The 22,898-nt window shown below is 40.0% G+C and overlaps 1 protein-coding gene and 1 long non-coding RNA gene across 2 annotated transcripts; one reads left to right on the forward strand and one right to left on the reverse strand.

Annotated features, from left to right (window-relative positions):
* Positions 1–937: 937 nt before the first annotated feature.
* On the forward strand, positions 938–16,052 carry CLRN1 (clarin 1). Its single transcript, XM_007057375.2, has 3 exons — positions 938–1,190; positions 12,512–12,691; positions 14,010–16,052. The coding sequence occupies exons 1-3, from the start codon at positions 938–940 to the stop codon at positions 14,276–14,278; spliced, it is 702 nt and encodes a 233-aa protein (XP_007057437.1). The 3' UTR covers positions 14,279–16,052.
* LOC122461655 lies at positions 7,121–17,272 on the reverse strand. Its single transcript, XR_006283737.1, has 4 exons — positions 17,230–17,272; positions 16,171–16,271; positions 13,192–13,257; positions 7,121–8,115 (listed from the first exon to the last, which is right to left on the reverse strand). It is a non-coding gene; the product is annotated as an uncharacterized LOC122461655 (long non-coding RNA).
* Positions 17,273–22,898: the final 5,626 nt, after the last annotated feature.

The following is a 22,898-nucleotide window of genomic DNA, read 5'->3' on the forward strand; positions in this document are numbered from 1 at the left end:
TCTGGTCCTATCTGAGGCCCTGATCTGGCAAGCACATAAGAACATGCACATAATAAATATATGCACATGAGTAGTCCCACTGACTTCAACTCACATGCACACAAAAATAGGCATATGCATAAGTGTTTGCAGAATTAGGGCCTAACTACATAAGTGCTGTGAATAACATATTACTGTATAAGAGTAAAACAAATGGAAATTATTTGCTTATATCTAAAACCCAAATTCAAATATATATTTGTCCAAACTCCACCAAGAAGCTGGCATCCAGCCACATATTTTAAACAAAATACTATTTAGTAAAACACACTAGCCCTGTTGTAAAGGAGATCTTGATGGGGAAAAGGACATTCCACCTAGGACTTCTGTCTCAGTTTCTGGTTCTCTGTACTGCACAAGGAATAGTGAAACAAGCAGAAATGCTATATGTTGCTAGTTTTTAGAGTTATCACTGGAAAATTAAAACCACCTACAGAAGTTAACTTTTTGGAAAGTTGATAATGTCACATGGCAGCCAAACCTATTTCTGTAATTTTCAGCTCACTCAATCAGACAAAGAATGAAGAAGAGGAGAAACATTCATCAAATTACACAGAAGGTTCCATCTGTTATCTTAGACCTTTGTTATCAAGTAACACAGAGGATATGCTGAAAAACACTTTGCAAACAGTTCTATTTTACAGCTTCTTTTAAAATGTGTGTATATAAATTAGGATTATGTAGGGGGAGAGGGAAAAAAAGAATTAAAAGCTTCTTTGGGGGGAGATTACTTAGCACTATAGCAGCATACTAGTACTATGAGGGGACGGGCTACCACTGAGTTGAAATTGCAGTTTTCGGGTTGGATAGTATGTCTGCTTTGCTGATGTGATGAAGATCGTTTTGCTCTCTTATTAAAAGTTTTGTTCCTTCCCTAGAAAGGACTTTGCAAGCAGCCATGCCAGCCCAACAGAAGAAAGTCATATTTTGCATAGCTGGGGTGTTAAGCTTTGCTTGTGCTCTAGGCATTGCAGCAGCCATCGGAACTCAGTTATGGATCAAAGGAACAATACTGTGCAAAACTGGAGCTCTACTTGTCAACGCCTCAGGACCAGAACTGGAGAAGTTTATTGGTGAAATTCAGTATGGGCTTTTCTACGGGGAGCGTGTTAGACAATGTGGGCTAGGAGGGAGACCTTTTCGATTTTCATGTAAGTAACAATGACATTTGAATTATTTAATACCTTAGTGCACACTACCATGATAATGAGCAGACAAATGCTGCAGCGTTCTTATTTACTTAAGAGTTTTAACAAGTGCAAAATATTCTAAGATTAAATGGTATTGTTTCTGAAGTGTGTCCATCTTAACATTTAAACTACCTTACTAATATTAGTTACAGTATTAGTGACAATTTCAATGCACCTCTCTTATGGTTTATTACAACAAATAGCTATTTCCCCCTAATTTTTTTGTTATTTTGAAAGAATGATTTTGTTGTCTATTTATCTATTTTATGTTCTATTGTGAAATCAACAGCAGTAAGGTAACAGCAGCCTTATTAGAAAGACAGCGCAAAGCCTCATTTACTGCTTTTGAAGAACATAGCAGCAAAAGATAAAATCTGCTGCATTAATTGGGAAAACATACTGGGTTTATGCTAGTAGCTGTTCAATTAATTGACCTGCAAATTGAATTGGGTATCTGACAGATACAGAGTTTAATGGAAGGAGACAGTTAGAAATTGTTTTGATTTACATGCAATATTCATAACCTGTTCATCTTCAAGGATAAAAAGATTAATACATTGATCAAGTGAACATACAGTTTATATATAGCAACATATTAAATGGATAATAACAAATGGATCTTTGTTTTATGTACGTATCTTACAATATGCCACATGAAATTATTATTACAAAAGACAATTTGGAAGCAGTCTTCTGAAACAGTAATGGTAAATTGCTTGCATCAATCATCTGTGGTGGTGTAAGGTTACCAGATTACGCATCAGAAAAGATTTACTATGTACTATTTCTGCAGAGGTAGCAGACCAAATTCATTTAGTTTACTGTTAAACTTTGATATGTCTAAATTCCATAACGGGTCTATTTATGACAGTTCTCTTTATTACTTTCCTGGCTGTCACACTATGCTGATGTTCTACCCTGCAGCTTACAGTCTGGGATGAATTTTCAGAGCAGTCTACTAAATCCCAAGGAATTAGATTTCATCTGTAGATATTTTTATGAACTGCAAATGATAATGCAGATAGCACAACAGAGCACTGACTGGATTTAGTTCATGTTCATTAAGATAATGGAGTTGTTAAGACTGGTTAAGGAGAAAGCTGGGAATCACATGATTAGCGGGGGGAGTGGGGAGGTTGTCTCCCCAGCAGCTTGGGAATGTGTGAAGCACTAATGAGTTTTGGCAAAAGTTCCAGCAGAGAGCCTGATTCTGCAATGCTTACACTGAGCAGAATTTACTTAGACAAGTAGTTCTACTGACTTTCACTCAAATAGGGATTACTCAGCATGAGTAAGTGTTGCAGAATTCAGAGTAACAGCCGTGTTAGTCTGTATTCGCAAAAAGAAAAGGAGTACTTGTGGCACCTTAGAGACTAACCAATTTATTTGAGCATAAGCTTTCGTGAGCTACAGCTCACTTCATCGGATGCATACTGTGGAAAGTACAGACGATCTTTTTATACACACAAAGCATGAAAAAATGGGTGTTTACCACTATAAAAGGTTTTCTCTCCCCCCACCCTACTCTCCTGCTAGATAAGCTATTACCAGCAGGAGAGTGGGGTGGGGGGAGAGAAAACCTTTTATAGTGGTAAACACCCATTTTTTCATGCTTTGTGTGTATAAAAAGATCTTCTGTACTTTCCATAGTATGCATCCGATGAAGTGAGCTGTAGCTCACGAAAGCTTATGCTCAAATAAATTGGTTAGTCCCTAGGTGCCACAAGTACTCCTTTTCTGGTTGCAGAATTGGGCCCTGAGTTATTAGAACACTTGCATTGTCCTCATATTGTAAAGTAAAATGGTTATAATGCATTTTCCTAGCCTAAGGTGGCTGGGTTCATGGAACTAGTCATTACCAAAATGATTTACTAGTCTGTTCTGAATTGGTCACTTCTAATCTGATATCACTTCTGCTTCTATATAAAGAGAAATTATGAATGTGCTCTTAATAGGTTTGTAATGATTTATAATAATAATAATACATCAAAGGATCTGAAAGTTCTTTATTAAAGTGGAGTTTAGAGCTGGGAAAATACTGCAACAAATTTTCCATGAATAGCTACTCCCATTTTAAATGAATTTGCTCCCTTGTCATACTTGCACTCTTTGGGTTTGTCTTCCCCGCAAAAAAATAAATAAATAAATAAAGGTGTTTTCTTAATTCACATTAGCTAACATGAGTTAAAATAGCACTGAAGATGCACAAACTTGTTTTTTAACTTAGGTTTGCAGCTCGCGTTCAACCCCTGACTCCCCTACAGGCTTTAACTCAAGCTGCTAGCTCAAATTAAAAACCGAATTGCTGTGTCTTTACTGCTATTTTAACCTGAGTTAGCTATCTTGGGTTAGCTAATGTGAGTTAAGAACTCACCTTTTTATTTTGCACTGGAGATATACTCTTTGGATGAGCTTTCTGGGACCATTCGTCCAAACGAGCTTTACTGTCACAAATGTTCACCAAATATTAATTTCAAAGTGGCATTCACCAGAATGTTGTGCTTCACACCTACAAGTAACTGCACCCAGAAGTGCATGCATGCACATCCAATAGATGAACAGAAACAATACTAGGTGAGGTATCTAGCTAATCACAGCTAAACATACTAAACACAGTGTGGAATGTTAAAAATTGAGCACTAGATAATCCATCCACAATGAACTATGTGATCATTCCACATGGGAAAATATTCTTTAAAAATTCATCAAATACATTTGAGTAATGAATAAATATGAGGAAATTGCAATGTTTGCACATATTTCACAAGCAAAAAAGAGGCTGTGTTAAGAATAATACAAGAAACTCTAGCAAATATTATCATCCTAATTTTACAGATGGAGAAAATGAGGTACAAAGAGATTAAGGCCCTGATTCAGGAATGCACCCATTTTCCTGAGGAAGGGCCCTTAACTATGTACTTTAAGTTTAAGCATATGTGTCACTGCTTTCCTGAACAGGGGTCTAAGTGACTTGTTCAAGAACATAAAACAAATCAGTAGAGAGTCAGGCCTCCTAGCTCTCATTTCCCTAAGTCCGGGGTGGCCAACCTGTGGCTCAGAAGTTAATATGTGGCTCCTTGTATAGGCACCGATTCCAGGGCTGGAGCTACAGTCACCAACTTTCCAGTATGCTGGGGGGTGCTCACTGCTCAACCCCTGGCTCTGCCAAAGGTCCTGCCCCCACTCCACCCCTTCCCACCCCCTCCCCTGAGCCTAGCATGCCCTCACCCCTCCCTCCTTCCCCCCAGAGCCTCCTGCATGCCACGAAGCAGCTGATCGGGAGGTGCAGGGGAGAGAGGGGGAGGCGCTGATTGGCGGGGCTGCCGGTGGGAGGAAGGCGTTGGGAGCGGGGAGGGGGAACTGATGGGGGACTGCTGACGTATTACTGTGGCTCTTTGGCAATGTACGTTGGCAAATTCTGGCTCCTTCTCAGGCTCAGGTTGGCCACCCCTGCCCTAAGTGAACCATAGTGTATGTTGCCTTCCTTTTATCTAAATTAAATATGTGGCATTGCATTGTTATGTGAATAGATTTTCCCCTTGTATTACAAGCCCATTGTAAATCCTGCTTACATGCCCAGGAATATTTCATTGTAGTGTCCTCAGAAGAGACTACCAGGAAGTGATTACTGGCCCTAGTGTACATCTGAAACTGTAGAATCCCATGAGGATGACCTGCTGCAACTAGGTTACAGCATAAATCTTATAAACACACCCTTTTGGAAAATCAGTCACTAAAGCATTTTTGTCTTTTGTGAACTTTCACAGAGAGTGGATGATGGAGGAGTTAATGTTCCCTTTACAAATAACTCAGACTATTTTTTATTTAGCTGAAAGAGCAAATGCATGTGATTTTTGTGTTTAAATATGATAAGGTAGCTTAATATCTGCATCTAAGGAAGGATTTCAGCTGCACAGAGCCCAATTACTGAGAGACAGTTGACATTCTCCATATCTGTGGGAATACACACAACGTCTACACAAATTCTTTCTAGAAGTCATTATAAATGTCTCAGGAAGCAGTACGATATATGTGTCCACAGTTTAATGAACTGAAGTACACTGTAACACATCTGAGAAGAAACAGTCTGGAAAATAGGTTAAATGATTTAGTTCTATGTTTGTTCCCATTAAATGTTCCCTACTGACCACTATATCTCTTTTAATTGTAAAATGAATTTGGTCTGCCAGCAAACTCCGTCAGGCTGGGAAAAGACTTCTGCTTCATTTACTCTGGCTGATTCTCATCAGTTTCTGGGTCGGCAGTTCATTTTCTAAAGGTCATTGGCATTCACACCTAGCACACAAATTCATTCATTATAATGAAGAAATGTTTTTCTTTCAAAACAACATCTCTGCTGAATTTAATTTTTCCTGATATGTCACCTATACAATTCTAAAATTCTAGACGTAGCTGTCAAGGGTAACAGCCAATACAATGTAGTTATATGTTTACTTAAAATAAAGATTGATCTTATTAAGTTTGCCGTATTGTACTTTATCCCAAAACATTCACTAGTGCTGAAAGATTTAATTCTGGAGAACCTTATTTGTGATAGAATGTGTGATATACCCTTTTAGAAAGTCGACATGAACTAAAGACTTTGTTTTCCCTAGTTTATGGCTAACTTAATTGGCATAGTGCTAAAATGTATACCATTTCCACTGATACTACTGTAAGTACTATTAGTAAGTACTATTTTGGGTAGTAAGAAAGTAAATGTGTAATAAAGAATAAATGAAGGGCCTGATTTTCAGAACTATGCATGCACAGTCCCAGTCACTGCACATGAAACCTGGATATTCAGATGTGCAAATGTCTAGTTACCAGTAGTTAGTGGCTCGCAGCAGAAATAGCATTTGCAAATACCTGATTTATACATGCAATTGTGGTAAATGTTCTTGCAAATTAGGCATGCAATCCTGTACATAGTTTTGGGCATGCACACACATTTTGAAAATCAGACCCTAAATAGTAAGGAATGAATTATAACTGTAGTCTGATGTCTTGAAAGTAGAAAAGGCTTGGTTCCTGCCTGGTGGTGGTGGCAGCATTACCAGAGGGGTTGTTTGTTGCTGATGAACAGCAGTTCTGTAGCTACGCTACAAAGGCTATAAGTGTTTGAATTGAATTTTATTTTCATGGCTAGTTTTAAATGCAAAGTTCTTGGTGAGTGCTAGAAATATATGAACTGGTATTTGAGGAATTCCTGTGTTAATAACTCTGACTTTATGAGATTTGATTCTGCAATTGGACATGTTTCATCACAAGATAAGAGAAACATGGATGAGATTGTACCCCTCAGGGACTATCAAGGCAAAACCATAATTACATAATGCCTTTGTCCATCAACACCGGTCAAGACAAGTAGAGTTTTTAACAGATCTTTTGAATAGTGCTTTAAAGCATTCTTCTCACATTGGGCTGAGAGAGGGTAATGGGCAAGGAGAAGGGAATTTGAATGCCTGGACTCGCTGTAGTGCACCCTTATATTTTTAGACAATATTAAAGATTACATTTAGCAAATCTCCTAGCAAATTTTACAAATGTTTGCTTAAATATAATTAATTTGCTGTTAATTTCATCATGACTATAAATGTTACATTACCTGCTTTTTTATGCTTACTGCGTTGCCGGCTACAAAACTGTTTGCTGGTAAACATTTTACAAGGTAGATTAATTTATGTGAGGCTCCTACTTAGCTCTTTCTCAGCATGTTATAATCACAGCAAGGCAGTTTGAGGAGTTATTACCCCCAGTTTAATCATGCCCCTGTGGATCGGCAGCAGTTAAGTTTGTTCTATTGTTAGTTCTAAAATATTTGTTGTCACCGAACACATAAATGATTAAAAATTACTTACAGAAAATCTGATTCACTATCCACCCTGACCTGTGTAGGTATGGTCATAATTTGAACTAATAGCTAAAACCTAATACAAAAGATGCCAAAACCATTTATAATTCCTAACATTGTATTTGATACTGTGTCTGATAAAATATGCCTTGTTTTTAGCTAAGCCTCAACATAGTTTCCAGTTTTGCAGGCACAGTTTTTATCCTTCAGTAATAATTAAGTATGGGTGCAAAACTGCAGGCATAATAATGTGCATGTTTATACCCATTAGATGGGTAACTGCTTGCTTTGTAGATGCCTTTAGGTAGTTAGGACAAAGAGCACAATTGCACATGCAACAAATTGTAGCCAAAATATTGAGGCCATTTTTAAAAAACAAATATAGACTTACAAGTTAGTGCTGATTAATGAGTTATTACATACAGAGTACTGTGCTTTGTAACAAGTAGCAAAGCAACAGCCCACAAAAGGATGCCATCTGACCAAACTGATTGAGTTAGAGGTGTAAAACCAGCATGAGTCAGAGCAGGAAAAGGCCCACAATATCTATACATCTTATTTGGCCACTAGTTTCTTCTTCCTTTATTTTGACATCCCATTTTTTAAAATTAAGGCTTCACTGTTTTCTTTTACTTCTCCTTTAATTCCCTCTCTTTTACATGCAGAACTATGTTTTCAGACACAAAACGTTCCATTAAATGTTTTACTTAAAGAAACTCAGGGGAAGTGTTCTGATCTTATAAAATACCCTTGACCTTTGTCCGTTCCTAGCTTCAGCAGGCCATTTGGAGAATTTAGGAAGGGAAATTCTCTAATGTAAACCTAGTGCATTTGTTCCAGTTCATTGTTATAGTCCATAAACGAAAAAGGAAATACCAATTTTGAGGAGGATTTGAGGAGGATTCAGGAACCTTGATAACAGCAAAGGTAACGTTATTACCCTCACACTTTCATAGAGCTCAGTCTTCCTTTTTCCTCTTTCTTCTCCTCCTCCCCAATGCATCCTGGGAATTGTAGTTCCTGGTTTCAAGGCTATGGGAACAATTAGGAACAACTTACAAACACAAACTGGGGTAGCTATCTGCATCTAGGTAGATAGAACTCAGCCTTCCCCTTAATAATAACCATTGTAAAACTTTTAACAGTCGTTTCCAAACCATGATTTGAGTCTGCTAGCAAAGTCTTCCAATCTTTGTTTCACACTTCTCCTAATACCTGGAAAGGCAGGAACAAGACTAAGCAGTGGAGCAATTCTTACTACTATAGATTGTCCATCATTATTATTGGTGTCATTGATGTTCTCTGGTCCAAGGTGGAGAATTAGCACTCTGTCTACAGCTCATCAGCCAGCAGCTGAAGAATAATCTATTAATACAGCAGAATCCCCTGGATTTCTGCTATCTTGAATGTCCTTTTTGACTCTGTATGGCAGCTTCACACAATCTACAATTTGAAACTTGTGAGGTTTAGCACCTTTTTTATGATCTACATACTGTCTGTATTTCTGCTGTTTATTCTTAACACGTTCACAAATAGTTTCATTGGAAGGTTTAATTGAAAAAGGAGAATGTGAGCCCTTGACCAGTAGTAAGTCGTGTATTGGATCACTCAACAGTTCAAAGGTTGATACTCTTGTTGTTGAGTGGTCCTGTAAGCAAACAGTGTTTCAAGTAAAGCTTGCAAATTGATAAGTTGCAAACATTCTTTCACCAGTCTGTTCGTTCTCTCAACTAGACCATTAGCTCTAGGATGGTATAAACTAACACTTTTGTGCTTGATACTATTGCTAGTGAGGGAGTGTTGCATTTCAACAGAGGTCAATTGCATTCCATTGTCAGACACCAATTCCTTGGGAAATCCTTCTTGGGAGAAGACTGATGACATGACCGTAATCACTCTTTAAGTGATAACCATTCCAGTGAATCTATCTTCTGGACACTTTGAATGAATCTACCAATATTATGGCAAACCTTTGCATAACAGGCTGATCCTCAAATGGTCCTATTATGTTGAGAGCCATATTCTCCCATGGACAGCTTGGATAGTCAACTATTGTGAGAGGATGCTGAAGGTTTTCTGTGACTTACCTCTACTAACATAAGCCATGCAATTCTTGATTATTTCCTCAACTTGCTTGTCCATCCCTGGCCACCAGAAGGCTTGTCACAGTTGTCTTTTGGTTAGACTCATCCCCAGATATCCTTCATGTGCCATGTGAATCAATCATACTCAGAAGTGTAGGCACAAGACAGTCAATTCTCAAAATCCATTCATTTACACAAGGGACAGCTCATGTGATATGTGTCTATATGGTTGCAAGTGTTCTGGTGTCATTGTCTTGTAAGGTCATCTGTTGAGAATGTAAGTCTTTAGGTCCTGAAGTACATTGTTTTCTCTCATGACTGTTGCCCACTCTCAGAATGCGATCACTCCTTGGGTTGTGGCAGATATTTGGGCAATGACAATCTCTTCATTATCTTTCTCTATTTAAACTCATGATAAGGTATGGGCAGGTGAGACAGACAATCTACAGTGGTATTCTTGGCACCTGGAAGATATACTGTCTGGAAATCAAAGTCCATTTGTTTGGTGGCCCATTTAGCAATTCTTGGTGTTGCTCACCCACAACCTCACATGCTGAATAAAGTTTAAAGTTTGTGATCAGATCTTAAAGATAAATCTCCTATCCCACAGGTAGTTTCTGAAGTGACTTACTGCCCAGAAATGTACCAGAGCTTCTTTCTCAGTGACAGACTAGGATTTTTCTGGATCAGTCAAGGCTCTGGAGGTGAATGCAATAGTGACTTCTTGTCCATTTTTTAGCTGAATCAAGACTGTACTCACAAGCGTCTGTTATGAAATTGTTTGCATCTCAGAAATAAAAGGGCTAAGAGGCAGATTGGTAGAAATTGTATGTTTTATCTTATTAAAGCTGGTCTTGCATGCTTCATCCCATTCAAACTTTACATCATTTTTAGGAGATGATGCAAAGGGGTCTACTTTCATAGCAAATTGCTATACAAACTTTTAATAGTATTCGCAGTCCCAAGAAGGATCAAAGTTTCCCTTGTTGTCAGGCTCTAGTGCATCACAAATGGCTTTCACTTGGTCTGGGTTGTATGCTATTCTTACATATTGTATGTCCTAGATATGTCACTGAATTGGTACAGAATTGACATTTCTTCTTGCTGGTGGTAAGTCCACATCATGAGGCACTTAGATAAATTTACATTTATGTTTCTCTGAGGTTCTTTTATGCTCATTGCCAGTTTGTTTTCTACCTGAACCCCTTTGAGGAAGGCTCGAGAAGCTTGATAACAGCAAAGGTAAGGTTTATTCCCCTCACTCTTTCACAAAGTTCACATTCTTCCTATCTTTCTTCTCCTCCACCTCCTTCTTCTTCCTCCCCCAGTGCATCCTGGGAATTGTAGTTCCTGGACTCAAAACTATAGGAACTATCTAGGAACAAACTTACAAACACAAACTGGGGTAGCTATCTGCACCTACATCAATCAAGTTATGGGACACCCTTAACCATAAATAAGTGCCCACACAATACATTTCCATTATCAATCACAGACTGTGCATTTTCAGTGGGAAGTCCTTTCTGTCTCCAACAGATAAGGAAGTACACTACACAATACAATGCATTAATCTCCCCTACAGTATAAATCAAACCCTTAATTACAACTGAAAAAGCTGGTGGAGAGTTAATCATTAAATTTCTTTAGATTTATAAAAGCTCCAATAGGCGCCCATCAAATAAATTAAAGAACACAATATCAATAATGATACAGTGTAAAGGTACTCCTGATCTCAACCTAAGACCCTCAGCAAATAAAGTGAGAATAATAAAAATCCAAACTCCTCCAAACAAAACTCTGAATTAATTCCATACATTTGCTACAGCTACATAAATGACCAGAACAATCCAGTGTCCAGCACTTTTTTGTTACTTATAGAAGACTATGGACCAGAGTTAACAGTGATGTCAATGAAAACAACAAGGAGTCCAGTGGCACCTTAAAGACTAACAGATTTATTTGGGCATAAGCATTCATGGGCTAGAACCCATTTCATCCCACGAAAGCTTATGCCCAAATAAATCTGTTAGTCTTTAAGGTGCCACCGGACTCCTTGTTGTTTTTGTGGATACAGACTAACACAGCTACCCCTGATACTTGACACCATGTTAGGTGATGTCAATGTAACCTACATAAGGTGTAACTTGGTCAGAAAATTGATTTAAGTGGGTTTAAGAAAAATACAATAAATTGCAACAATTTGGCATTCAGTAAGTGTGTCAACCAAGTATAACTTACACCAGTTTGGGATTTGGTGGGGACAAAATTTGTCCTTGTATAATCATGTGACACTCTGAAACCTATTAGTTGAAACCCACTACGCCAGTGTGGAATTTTGCCCTAGAAAATTAATGGGAAGGTTCCCTATAAATTAAGTGAGGTGAGAGCTGTATTTTCTTACACCATTTTCTTGCTTCATTCTCTCCCCCCCCCCGCCCCCCGCCACCCCTCCACCGCCCTTCTCCCCACCAGCTTGGTGTGCAAGTTACACTCTTTATCACCACCATTGGACCTGGTTTTCCACTCTCTTGCACCTTGTGTCATTATTTAGACCTTATCAACCTGGATCTGATTTACCACTGCATTCTTCCTGTTTTATGACAGGCTAACTTAACTGAGATTAAAAACTTAATGTCAAATGGGTGCCAGTTACATTACTTTGCAACTTACATGCAGCAGGATCTGTTTCTTGACCAACTTATGCCCAACATATAATTTGCACCACTATTTACATCAGTACTGAATTTGGCCCAGAGACTTCCAGGGTGTTGAAATGTTGTACTCTAGTCTGCATTTTATATTGTCCCTAGGCACTGTGTAACAGAAGGAATACTTACAGATGTTGAAGCACTTTAGTTTGTTTTAATACCATTTGGGAGTAGGGAGTGAACATTTAGTATGCTGATTCAGGGCATATTTTTACCATTTAAAAATTCAAATATGTGGAATTTACATTCTTTAAAAGCTCAACACAATAAGGCTGGCTCAGATAGAATGCTCTTAAAAGCTTGGACATCACAAGGTAAGGTTTTGAGTTACTCTCTGGCACAGAAAGGGCAGTAATTATTAATACATGTAGGTAGATGTGATCTAAAAGGTGAGATGAGGTTTCCCACAAAGCTAGTCTCTCTCTTTTGGCCAATTTGCACTTCTGAATTCCACAATGTGCTTCTCTTTAAACATCCTTACAAATCTGTTTATAATTAAATCTGATTACTTCATGAGTTCTGAGGAGCACAATTTAAAACAATTAGCACAGAGCAGCACAAAATCCCTGCTCAGATTTTTAAAATGATAATTTTGTCTAATGTTTGTAGTAATTTTTTGTTCTATTTTGTTTTTAGTTTTTCCAGATTTGCTCAAAATTATCCCTGCAAGTATCCATGTAAGTGTCATTCTCTTCTGTACAGTACTGATAGTCTTTGCTCTGGTGGGAACAGGTTTCTTCATGTACAATGCATTTGGCAATCCCTATGAAACTCTGCATGGTCCAGTAGGGTTATATCTTTGGAGCTTCATTTCATGTGAGTACTTTAGTATAGTTCTGCATTTAAATTAGTCACTTATTCATATTTAATGACTTAAGATAAGTGATCTATTTAATAAAACATGATACTGTCCTGAGAACTGTCGCTGCATTGAATCTGAACCTGAAAACTATAGCTGGGTGGAGAAAGATATTCCATTTTGGAGGATTGTGCTATTTTAAAATTTGGTGCAGTTCTGATTCTGAACAAACCCCAAAACTTCAAAATTCTCCATAACAGGGTAGGAAGCATGGCCACTAGTTAGTCTGCGGCCACAGACCTTGGAAACCTGGGTTCCCCAGCACCCTACCAGACAGGTCCCAGAGAGCCAGGCAGGCAAATTGGCTGGATTCTAGGTAGGGTTTCAAAACTTGCCTGGCAAGCAAGGTTCCATTTGTCAGATTCGAACCATCTCCACAGAACGTTTTGTTTTTGATGAATCAGCAAATTCTAAAACCAAAAAAAATTTTTTTTTGTTTGTTTGTTGGGGAACCCACCTGGGAATCCTTGGGCCTGACTCTCCCATTCGTTCCCTTTATGTCAGTGGAATTTCACTGGTGTAACTGTGGGGAGAAAAGGGCTCTGTATTAGTACCTTATTAGAAAGAACAATAGGCCTGATTCTTATCTCAACACCACTGACTTCACTGGGATTACTCCTGATTGATATCAGCGCGAGATCAAAATCAGGCTCAGGGGCCTTTCTTTGCAAGAGGCAGATTCATTGCCAACATTTCACACTTTGTAAGGGTTGCAACTGGAAAGCATCCTATTTGAAGAAGCCCATTAGGGACAGGAAATCTACTGCCACTTGCAGTAAAAAGAATGAGGCATATTAGACTTTTAACTAGAGTAAATCTTTACTATTAGTTTAGCTGGAGAGAAAAATTGTGCTAAGGGATGTTGCTCATTAAGACCCTGATCAGCAAAGTATTTAAGTACATACTTACCTTTAAGCACCTGGGCAGTCCCATTAACATCGATTGGATTATTAATATGCTGAATAGTCAAGTTAAGCACTTGCATATGTGCTTTGCTGGACTGAGGTCTTACACTAGACATAACACTTGGTATGGTTGGCTATTTAGGTCCTGATCCAAAATTCACTGGAGTCGATGGAAAGAATCCCATTGACTTCGATGGCCATTGGATCAGGTCCTGAAAAAGAAGCTCCTTGGAAGGAGTCAGTTAAGTGACCATAAAATATATATTCAAATGTAATGAAAATGACATTTTACTTTTTGGTTATTATGTCGCTTATAAAGATTTGTTGTTAGGAAATTCTCAGAGCAGTGATGTTTCTTGTTCTATTTCAGGTTCTTGCAGTTGTCTCATCATGATACTATTTTCTTCAGAAGTGAAAATTCACCACCTCTCTGAGAAAATTGCAAATTACAAAGAGGGAAGTTTCATCTTTAAAACTCACAATGAACAATTTCAGGATTCATTCTGGATCATCCTGGTTTGCTCCTTGGTGCACTTCTTGAATGTTGTGCTAATACGGCTTGCTGGATTTGAATTTCCTTTTTCAAAATCTAAAGAGTCAGACACAACAACTACTGGAGCAGTTGATCTCATGTACTAGCCTGATGTCAATTTTTAATAACATTTCAAGCAAAAAGGTTAATCTCAGACACTTTCAACAGTGACCAAATCTATCTGGTTTTACATCATTAATTTGAAAGACATTAAAATCAAGAAGAAATCTAAAATAAATGTCAACACAGTAAATACAATAAAGGCATAGTATTCATGGTCCTCATTAGGACTAGATCAACATATCCTTACTCCCATCGCATAGTACCTTATCATGACAGCGGTCCCATTTGTTTCAATGGGATTATGAAAGAAATAAGATATAACAGTGATCTGGGCCCTATGTACTTTAATAAAGGAGGAAAGCAAACATTTCCACCAGCAGTACGGCATTTGCCTATATCTGTAAAAGTAGTGGTGTATTGGAATGACTATTACTAATGTTTTATGCATCAAGACTGGACTAAGAATTCCACTCCGGCCAACAAATGAAAAGTGGTGAGTGCACCAGAAAGCGGCAAACACCAAATGAAAGAAAACAGAATGTATTGTTGCAGCTTAAGTAACAAATTTAGGGCCCATACCTGCAAAACAAGGTGATGAATTCTCTCTCTCAAGTACAATGACCATGAGTAATGTTCAAAACCATGCTGGGGGGCAGGGGCGGTTATTCCAAACAGAAGGGAGGAGGGGGGAGAAATCTACAGAATATGTAACCGTCCAGTGGGAGTTGGGTATTCAGCACCTCCCAGGCTTGCTGAGTACCTTGCACTATTGAGTCCATAAAAGAGAGACTTTCCTATAACCTTATCTATTATATGCCTCCATCCCTCCTAAATTGCTCAGAAAAAAGGTCTCCTTCTGTCTCCTGTTTCCTCATGTGTTGTCTGCTGCCCCCACTTAAAAAAATAAAAGAGAGGTTAACCAGACAAAGGATTTTTGCAATACAAGAGTTTGAACAGCAGGAGATTTTTTTTTAATTAGTTAGTACAGAAGCTCCATTTTTTTAAAAACTCATTTGTTCTCAGTGGTGCAGGTAAACAACATTAGAGGAAGATAGCGGACAACTTAAACCCACACATATTTCACAGGTACCACATCTACCATGGTACTGACAATCCCAGAAGACCATAGAGGGAAGAAATAGAAAGTAAAACCTGTTGCTTGGTTGGAGAAGGGGCCAAATTAATTATTATTTGAACACATATAGGATGAAATCCTGGCCCTACTGAGGTAAATGGCAAAACTCCCACTGACTTCAACAGCACAAGGGTTTCACCCATAGTAAGAGATTCTCTGTCCTGAAGACTTTACTTTCTAAACAGAAGGAGAGTCAAAGGGTAGGAAGGGAAATTGAGGCATAGGGGGGAGGAGGGCAGTGACTTGCCCAAGATAACAGAAACAATCAGTGGCAGAGCATGGAATACAATGCAGCTCTCCTACCCCAGTGTCCCATCCATTACATCCCATCGTCTCCTAAAGCATATCATATCAACTGGAATTTGAATGAGATGTAATGCACACTCTAGTATGACACAACCAAGAAATATTTTTAATATGAACAATCAGTAAGTGTACAGACACACTGTAAATCATTTGAATAGGATTGGTGATGAGGAAATACAGTAAATGAAAAAAAGGATGTTCTGTTCTGGTTGTTTTTGTGTGTCATAAAGATTATCTACTTTAAAATTTTTTGCAACATCTTTGAAATTTTAATGTAATGGATCAAAAATACAAATAATTTGTTTGTATATTTTTAAGACTTTGCATGAAGTGGGCTCCATAGCAGATCCGACTGCAGGAGCAGGACCCATATTTGTAAAATAAAGAACAAAACAAAAAGTGGTCAGTAAAGAAGTCAGTATTTTCAATACATTTTAGCTACATGGAACCAGAGATACTCTATCACTGAGGTTCCCTGTAATGGAGTGCACTCACCTCATGAGAGTGCCCCCTTGTCAACTGGTGTGTGAGCCTGCTTTTTTCTCAGTTCAGGTGGGTGTTCGGTGACTCAACCTTCTTGCCAAGTCACACACAGTCTGTGTGAAATACAAGCAAATCCCTTTAGGATAAAGAATCCAATAGGGCCCATGATGGTTGGTACATCTTGGTACACCTCTTCCTGTAGCCCTCCCTGGGCTCAGTCCTTATCAGTCCCACAACCTTCAAATGTCCCTCGACCCTGGTATGGGGCCATGCCCCCAAGGCTTCCTCTCTGGAGACTCTTTGCCCACTTTGTGCCTTTCTGATCCTAGCTCTCCAGCTAGGCCACCTATCAGTTCAGTTCCCCTTCTGGGATTTTAGCACAGTTCAGTATTCCAGCCACTTCCACAGTGGCTGAGGGGACTTGGGTCTGCCCACTACTCCAGGTCCTAGCCCAAGCACCCTACAAATAGTAGCCACCCCACAACATCCCTTTAACTAAGCTGCATTGCTTCTACAATTCCCTGGACTACTTCCCCACAGCCCCAGCAGCTTCACAACCACTTCAACCTTACTGTAGGGCTGAAATCTTGTACGCCATCCCAGCAATTGGCCAGGAGCACCTCCTTGCTTCCCGAGTCCCTGCCGGCAACTGCTCTGTCCATGGTCATAGAATCATAGAATATCAGAGTTGGAAGGGACCTCAGGAGGTCATCTAGTCCAACCCCCTGCTCAAAGCAGGACCAGTCCCCAGATCCCTAAATGGCCCCCTCAAGGATTGAACTCACAACTCTGGGTTGAGCAGGCCAATGCTCAAACCACTGAGCTATCCCTCCCCCCTTTTTGAAAAGCATATTAACACTTTCTCCTATTCTGTCAATGTAATCAGGTAATCACAGAATATCAGGGTTGGAAGAGACCTCAGGAGATCATCAAGTCCAACCCCCTGCTAAAAGAAGGACCAATTCCCATTTTTTGCCCCAGACCAACTAAACAGCCCCCTCAAGGATTGAACTCACAACCCTGGATTTAGCAGGCCAATGCTCAAACCACTGAGCTATCCCATCCCTGTACCTCCTTCAGCCAAGAACACCATTTGTGCTCCTCCAACTTGAGGCAGCAACTGACTTGCTCAAGAGAGCCCTGCAACTGCTTTTATATGGCCCTGCTGGGCCTGGATTGGCGGCTCCCTGCAGCCTCCTTCTGATTGGCTACTTCCCCCGCAGTCACGGTAGGCAGCCTGGAGGACTTCTCTACTGCTCCTTTCTGGGACGGCATGTGTAAGACTGTAAGGGTTTCAGCAGGGGGCCTCTGGGCCTAATACATCCTGTCACATTCCCAAACAACATTGTCATAAGGTGAACCACTTAAAGAGAGTGCTCCAGGGGCCACCACCTCTCCTATTCAGTTGTGAAGACCAACACCATTCCCATTCATGATCATACCTCATCCCCTTTACAATCACAGCAATTGTTTACTTAGAAACTATTTGTGTGTTTTAGCAGCTGAAAGCAAAGGTGAGAGCCAGCATCATGTGACCAGCTCTTTCTTGCTATGGACCACCAGCAAGTGTTCTGCAAACCACTAGCAGTAAACAGAATTCAGATTGGGAACCTCTGCCCTATGCCATTTTGATATTCACATATTTTGTGATCAGAAAGCATGAAGCAGTTGTATGGTGAGGGGGGTGGAATAAAGAAAATATTTTAAAATCATCATCATATTTACCTGCGTGTGTGTGTTTGTGTGCGCACATGTGCATTGGGAAGGAGGTTGTAATGTTATGTATCAACATCCAGCTCTCTGGCAGACCAAAGTCTGTAGCATTAACTTCAAGACATACTCAAGATTCTAACTCCTCATCAGTACCCATTGTTGGGGATGGCATTTTTCATATGCTGTGGCCCTGATTTTCCTCTCACAACAGTCAGGAGTAACTGCAGTGAAGTCAGTGGAGTTCTGCTGGTGTAAAATGGAAGTAAAAGTGTTCGGTTAAAATCTGTTTGTTATGGTTTCCCCATTCGCCATGTTGAATTTGTTAAAACAACAACTAGGTCTCCATCTTGGACACCCTCCTTCATGAAGAGTTTGGCACCCTTTTTGACTTTTTCAAATTAGAGCGGGAAAAGGGTAAGTCATGTAACAACCTAGTCTGCCCAGCAACTGCAGATTATTTAAGGGTAGCGTAACCGTTACTCTGGGCAGTCCATCAGAATGGCAGGCAGTCTTCCACATGAGCAGCCAAGAGCTAGAGCCCAGCCAAACCAGGACTTGTTAGTGATTTCAGGTTCTATATAGCTTCCAGCTTCAAGACTTACCTGCATGCAACAGTTACACATCTAAGAAAGAAGAGTCTCCATACCACACACAGGACGACATCTTCAAGAACAGAAGATAGAGGAAGAAGAGGACATTGGCCACTTACCTAAGTGATCACCTGTTCCACCATTCCTGTGTTCCAGCTTCTGTCCCTGTGTTCCTGAGTTCCAGTTCCAGTCCAGGGAACCGGTCATCATCATCTTGTAGCAACAGGGTTCCTCCCTTGGGTCAGTGAGAGAGATGGTACTGTGATTGTCTTTTATTGTCCCTCAGTTTGCCCTATTGTGTAAGGGTTTGGGGGCTCTGGAATTCATGTCCACAACATCATCATTAACAACCAGACTATTATTATTTGTTCTGTTTCTGTTTGGGGTCCTTGTTGTTTAAATCTTGCTGTCTAATAAACCGGTTATGTTTTCCCCTTATCCTGCTTAAGTCTTTAATCACTAATTATAACCGTTGATAGATGAGGATGGGGGGGTAGAACTTGAAAGACTAGCTATCTTCTGTGAAGTTAGAGAAGTAAAATCCATTTAAATCTGTCTCAGGCTAATGGATTTAAAGGAGAATTAGGTGAGTCATGTTCCTGGGGTATACAACACCTTCCCATGTCATTCACTTATCTGGGTAAAGTGCTTTGACATCTTGGGAAGAAAGTTGCTATGGAAATGCAAAGTATTATCTTTATAAAATGATTAATTGTCTAATCACAATGGCCCTCTGTGAACGCCTAGAGGTGAAAAGCCATTTCCCTGCTGGAGCAGCAGTGTGGACATTTCCACTGTGGAAAGAATGCTAACTGCACAGGGGCCAGTCAGTGCTGAGAACACTCAGAGTCAGCGGAGCTGTGTTGCGCCACCAGGCAAGAATTCCTCCTTCCACACGGAGGTGCTGCCTGTGATAGGAAACCTTTGTAATTTGACCTGACACTGACAGATAAGAAAGAAGGAAGTTAAAAGGATTACAAGGCAAAAGGGAGAGCATGACAGAGAGGAATCGTCCCTGAACAGCCGCTGTAGCACATATTTCAGAGTAACAGCCGTGTTAGTCTGTATTCGCAAAAAGAAAAGGAGGACTTGTGGCACCTTAGAGACTAACCAATTTATTTGAGCATGAGCTTTCGTGAGCTACAGCTCACTTCATCGGATGCTCAAATAAATTGGTTAGTCTCTAAGGTGCCACAAGTCCTCCTTTTCTTGTAGCACATATGTACTGGGACTTACCGGCAACCAGCAACACCAGGTGCTAATGAGGAAGAAGAGGGACAATTATAACATTTTCAGATGCATTCAACTAATTTTGGCTGCCCAAACTGAAACACCTGATTTTCTGAGGACTCACAGCTACCACTGGAGCAGAAGAAGGTGCGACATACTATACTCTCCCTTCTTTAGCCAGCCAACTCCACAGGCCAGCATGAAGAGAGGAGCAGAGCCATAGCCCCATCTCCTCCCACCTTCTTTGGAGTGACTAGAATGCCTCAGGATGCCAACGGGAAGCAGTCCCTGAACTCGGAAGAAAGCAATTGGGCCTAGCTCTTGTATGGGGATGCAAAAGGGGGGGAAAGGCCACTTCCCCCTTCTGCACCTCTGAAAGGGTCAAGCACAATAGGGTCCTTTGTGTGACTAAGGGTATGTCAACACAGCAAAAGCTGTGCAAGGGCTAGACCACCTGAGCTAGTTCGGGCTTCAGCACTAGTAGTACAAGCCTAGCATGGATCCTAGGTATGTTCTTGGCTTGTTAGCTTGCTCTGAAGCTCTCACTCTGCTGACTTGGCTGCTATTACCCGCACTAGCTGGATTTAAGCTTGCTCAGCTAGACTAGCCGAAACACGCAACTTTTGCTGGGTAGACATACCCAAACTATAACAGAAACAATGCAAAACCTATTTTCTGTCCCTACCATCTACATTAGAACTGACCGGCTTCCCAGTTAGAGTCCCAGCCAACCAGCCCCTTCAGGTGGATTGAAAGAATATCCCACCTACTGAAGATATGTACTCTGACTCAGCCCCTTTCCCTGGGCCACAAGCTCTGTGCCTAAATTCTATGTCTCTCACCCCTGCAGACAAGGAGAAAGCCCAGAAGCTGAAGGACAGCAATGAAGAGCCACTTATGGAAAAGATGAGATCTAAAACAGACCAACCGCTGTTGCATATAGCATGTCGGAATTACACATACTGGACTGGCTTGTGCTGTCAAATTTTAATCCAAACTCCCCACTGAAATCAATGAGGTGTTCTGCATAAGAACAACTGGGAGAGTATAGTCCAGTAAATACACTGGGCAAAGAAGTGTTAACCGGGGATTATAAAACCATATGGATGAATCATAATAGCAGGCATTATTCCTCAATGACATGTTTTCTAGTAACTGAAGCACACTTTTAATGAAAGGTTACCCACTGAGTTATTTATAACTTGTTTCCCTATATAAAGAAAGGTGATTTATTCCAAGTATCATGATACAGGGAAAAGTTCTAACTTTCCATTTATCTTCCAAGTGATTACAGTTCTTATCCTCATATAAAATACCTACCACATGAGGGGAGAAACAATTAAAAATAAAACTAATTTGCTCCTGTAACTAACATGAACAACTTATCTATTACTGATTGTTATAAATAACAGATGGTGCAAGGTGGGAAAAACAGATTCCTCTTTACATTTCACTGCTGCAGACATTATGAAAAACCCTTAAAACACTAATTCATTGCTCCTGGCATCTGTTAATGTTAAAAGAAAAGGAGTACTTGTGGCACCTTAGAGACTAACAAATTTATTTGAGCATAAGCTTTCGTGAGCTACAGCTCACTTCATCGGATGCAGAAATAAATCTGTTAGTCTCTAAGGTGCCACAAGTACTCCTGTTCTTTTTGCAAATACAGACTAACACGGCTGCTACTCTGAAACCTGTTAATGTTAAAATAGTTCTGACTTCACTAGCCAGGGTTTATTTATTACCCCTAATAATCCACCTGCCTGGGAATTAACTCTGCAGCTTCTTAGCTGCAACATTTCTATGATGGAAGCTTCATATTGAAACGTATGTATTCAAAATTAACACATACCATGGCTATGTACATGGACAAGATGACCTAATAGATCTCTGCCACCTCAGTTTCACTGATTTTGTGAACTGAGCTGAACTGTTTTTAGGCACCCAATTTAAGGATGTGACTGGCACACAAAAATGCAATGACTTTCATTAGCCGTCTACAGCTAAATAATTTTCCCTTCTACCCATTGGACAAGGCTGCCTTTAGAACACTAGACCTGGAGTCAGAAGACCTGCCATTGGCTCAATAAGTGATCCTGGATAGGTCATATAACCTCTCAGTCTTGAAGATGGGGACACTGACACCACCTTCTTTGTAAAGCACTTTAAGATCTATCTACAGATGGAATGTATTATTTTTGTGCTAATATTAGGATTCAAACAATTCAAGGCAGGCAAATTGAAAAATATACAGCAGGATGGGGATTTTTTTGGAACAAAGAAACATGTTGCGCCTGAAATTCTCTAAACAACATATCCTGGGGGAGGCAGGGGCAGCAATTATACAAAATCCCCACATATCTCAGCTGTGTGGTGATGTACGATATATAGCATTGCTCCTATAAAATGTTTTTGGTACATTTTCTTTTAATGTGACAACATTTTAAAAATATTATACAAATACTGGGCTAAATCTTGCTCAGCTACACTCATATATATCTAGGATAACTCCATTGACTTCAATGGAATTACTCTGGATTTACACCAGTGTAAATGAGGACGAAATCTGGCCCAAAGTGTAAAAACGCTTTAAATATACTCTTTCTCACACCCACCCAGACACGCACACACCTCTTCTGAAATACAATTCCTGTTTATATTTATGTTTAGGTAAATGATTTTTTCAGACTCTTTTGACTCCTAGAGTTTGCAGGTCCTGTTTGAAGAACAACATGTGCAGTTCTCAGTTGACACACAGAGCTGTGTGAGCAGGTGCCTTTCACAACTTGTTCAAAACAAAGCCCAAACACTCTTGCCTTACTAACATAAGAAAGTTCAGCTCATGCCATCACTCAGGAGGGCTCCTACCTCAGGATTGCTCAGCCCACACCCTAGATTCTTCCTTTCTTAACAACCACATCCTCTATATCTAGGTGAGTGATGAGACACCTCCTTCAGTGAATCAGCAGAACCCACTTAACCATTTGGAAACTAAAGTTTGACATGTAGAACTAATACAGTTCCACTGAACACGAGGGTGGGTTGGTGTCACAACTTGGATGAGGGCAGTGTTACCTAGTGGTCAGAGCAACACTTGGGTACTGGGAGGTGAGAGTCCAAGACAAGCCAGAGGGCAAACTGAGAGTCAGACATCAGGAGGCAGGCACAGTCAGGTTACCCATGGGTGAGAGTGCAAGAGTACATTTA

This window comes from Chelonia mydas, chromosome 9 (assembly GCF_015237465.2).
Source record: "Chelonia mydas isolate rCheMyd1 chromosome 9, rCheMyd1.pri.v2, whole genome shotgun sequence".
In the NCBI taxonomy this organism is placed as follows: Eukaryota; Metazoa; Chordata; order Testudines; family Cheloniidae; genus Chelonia; species Chelonia mydas.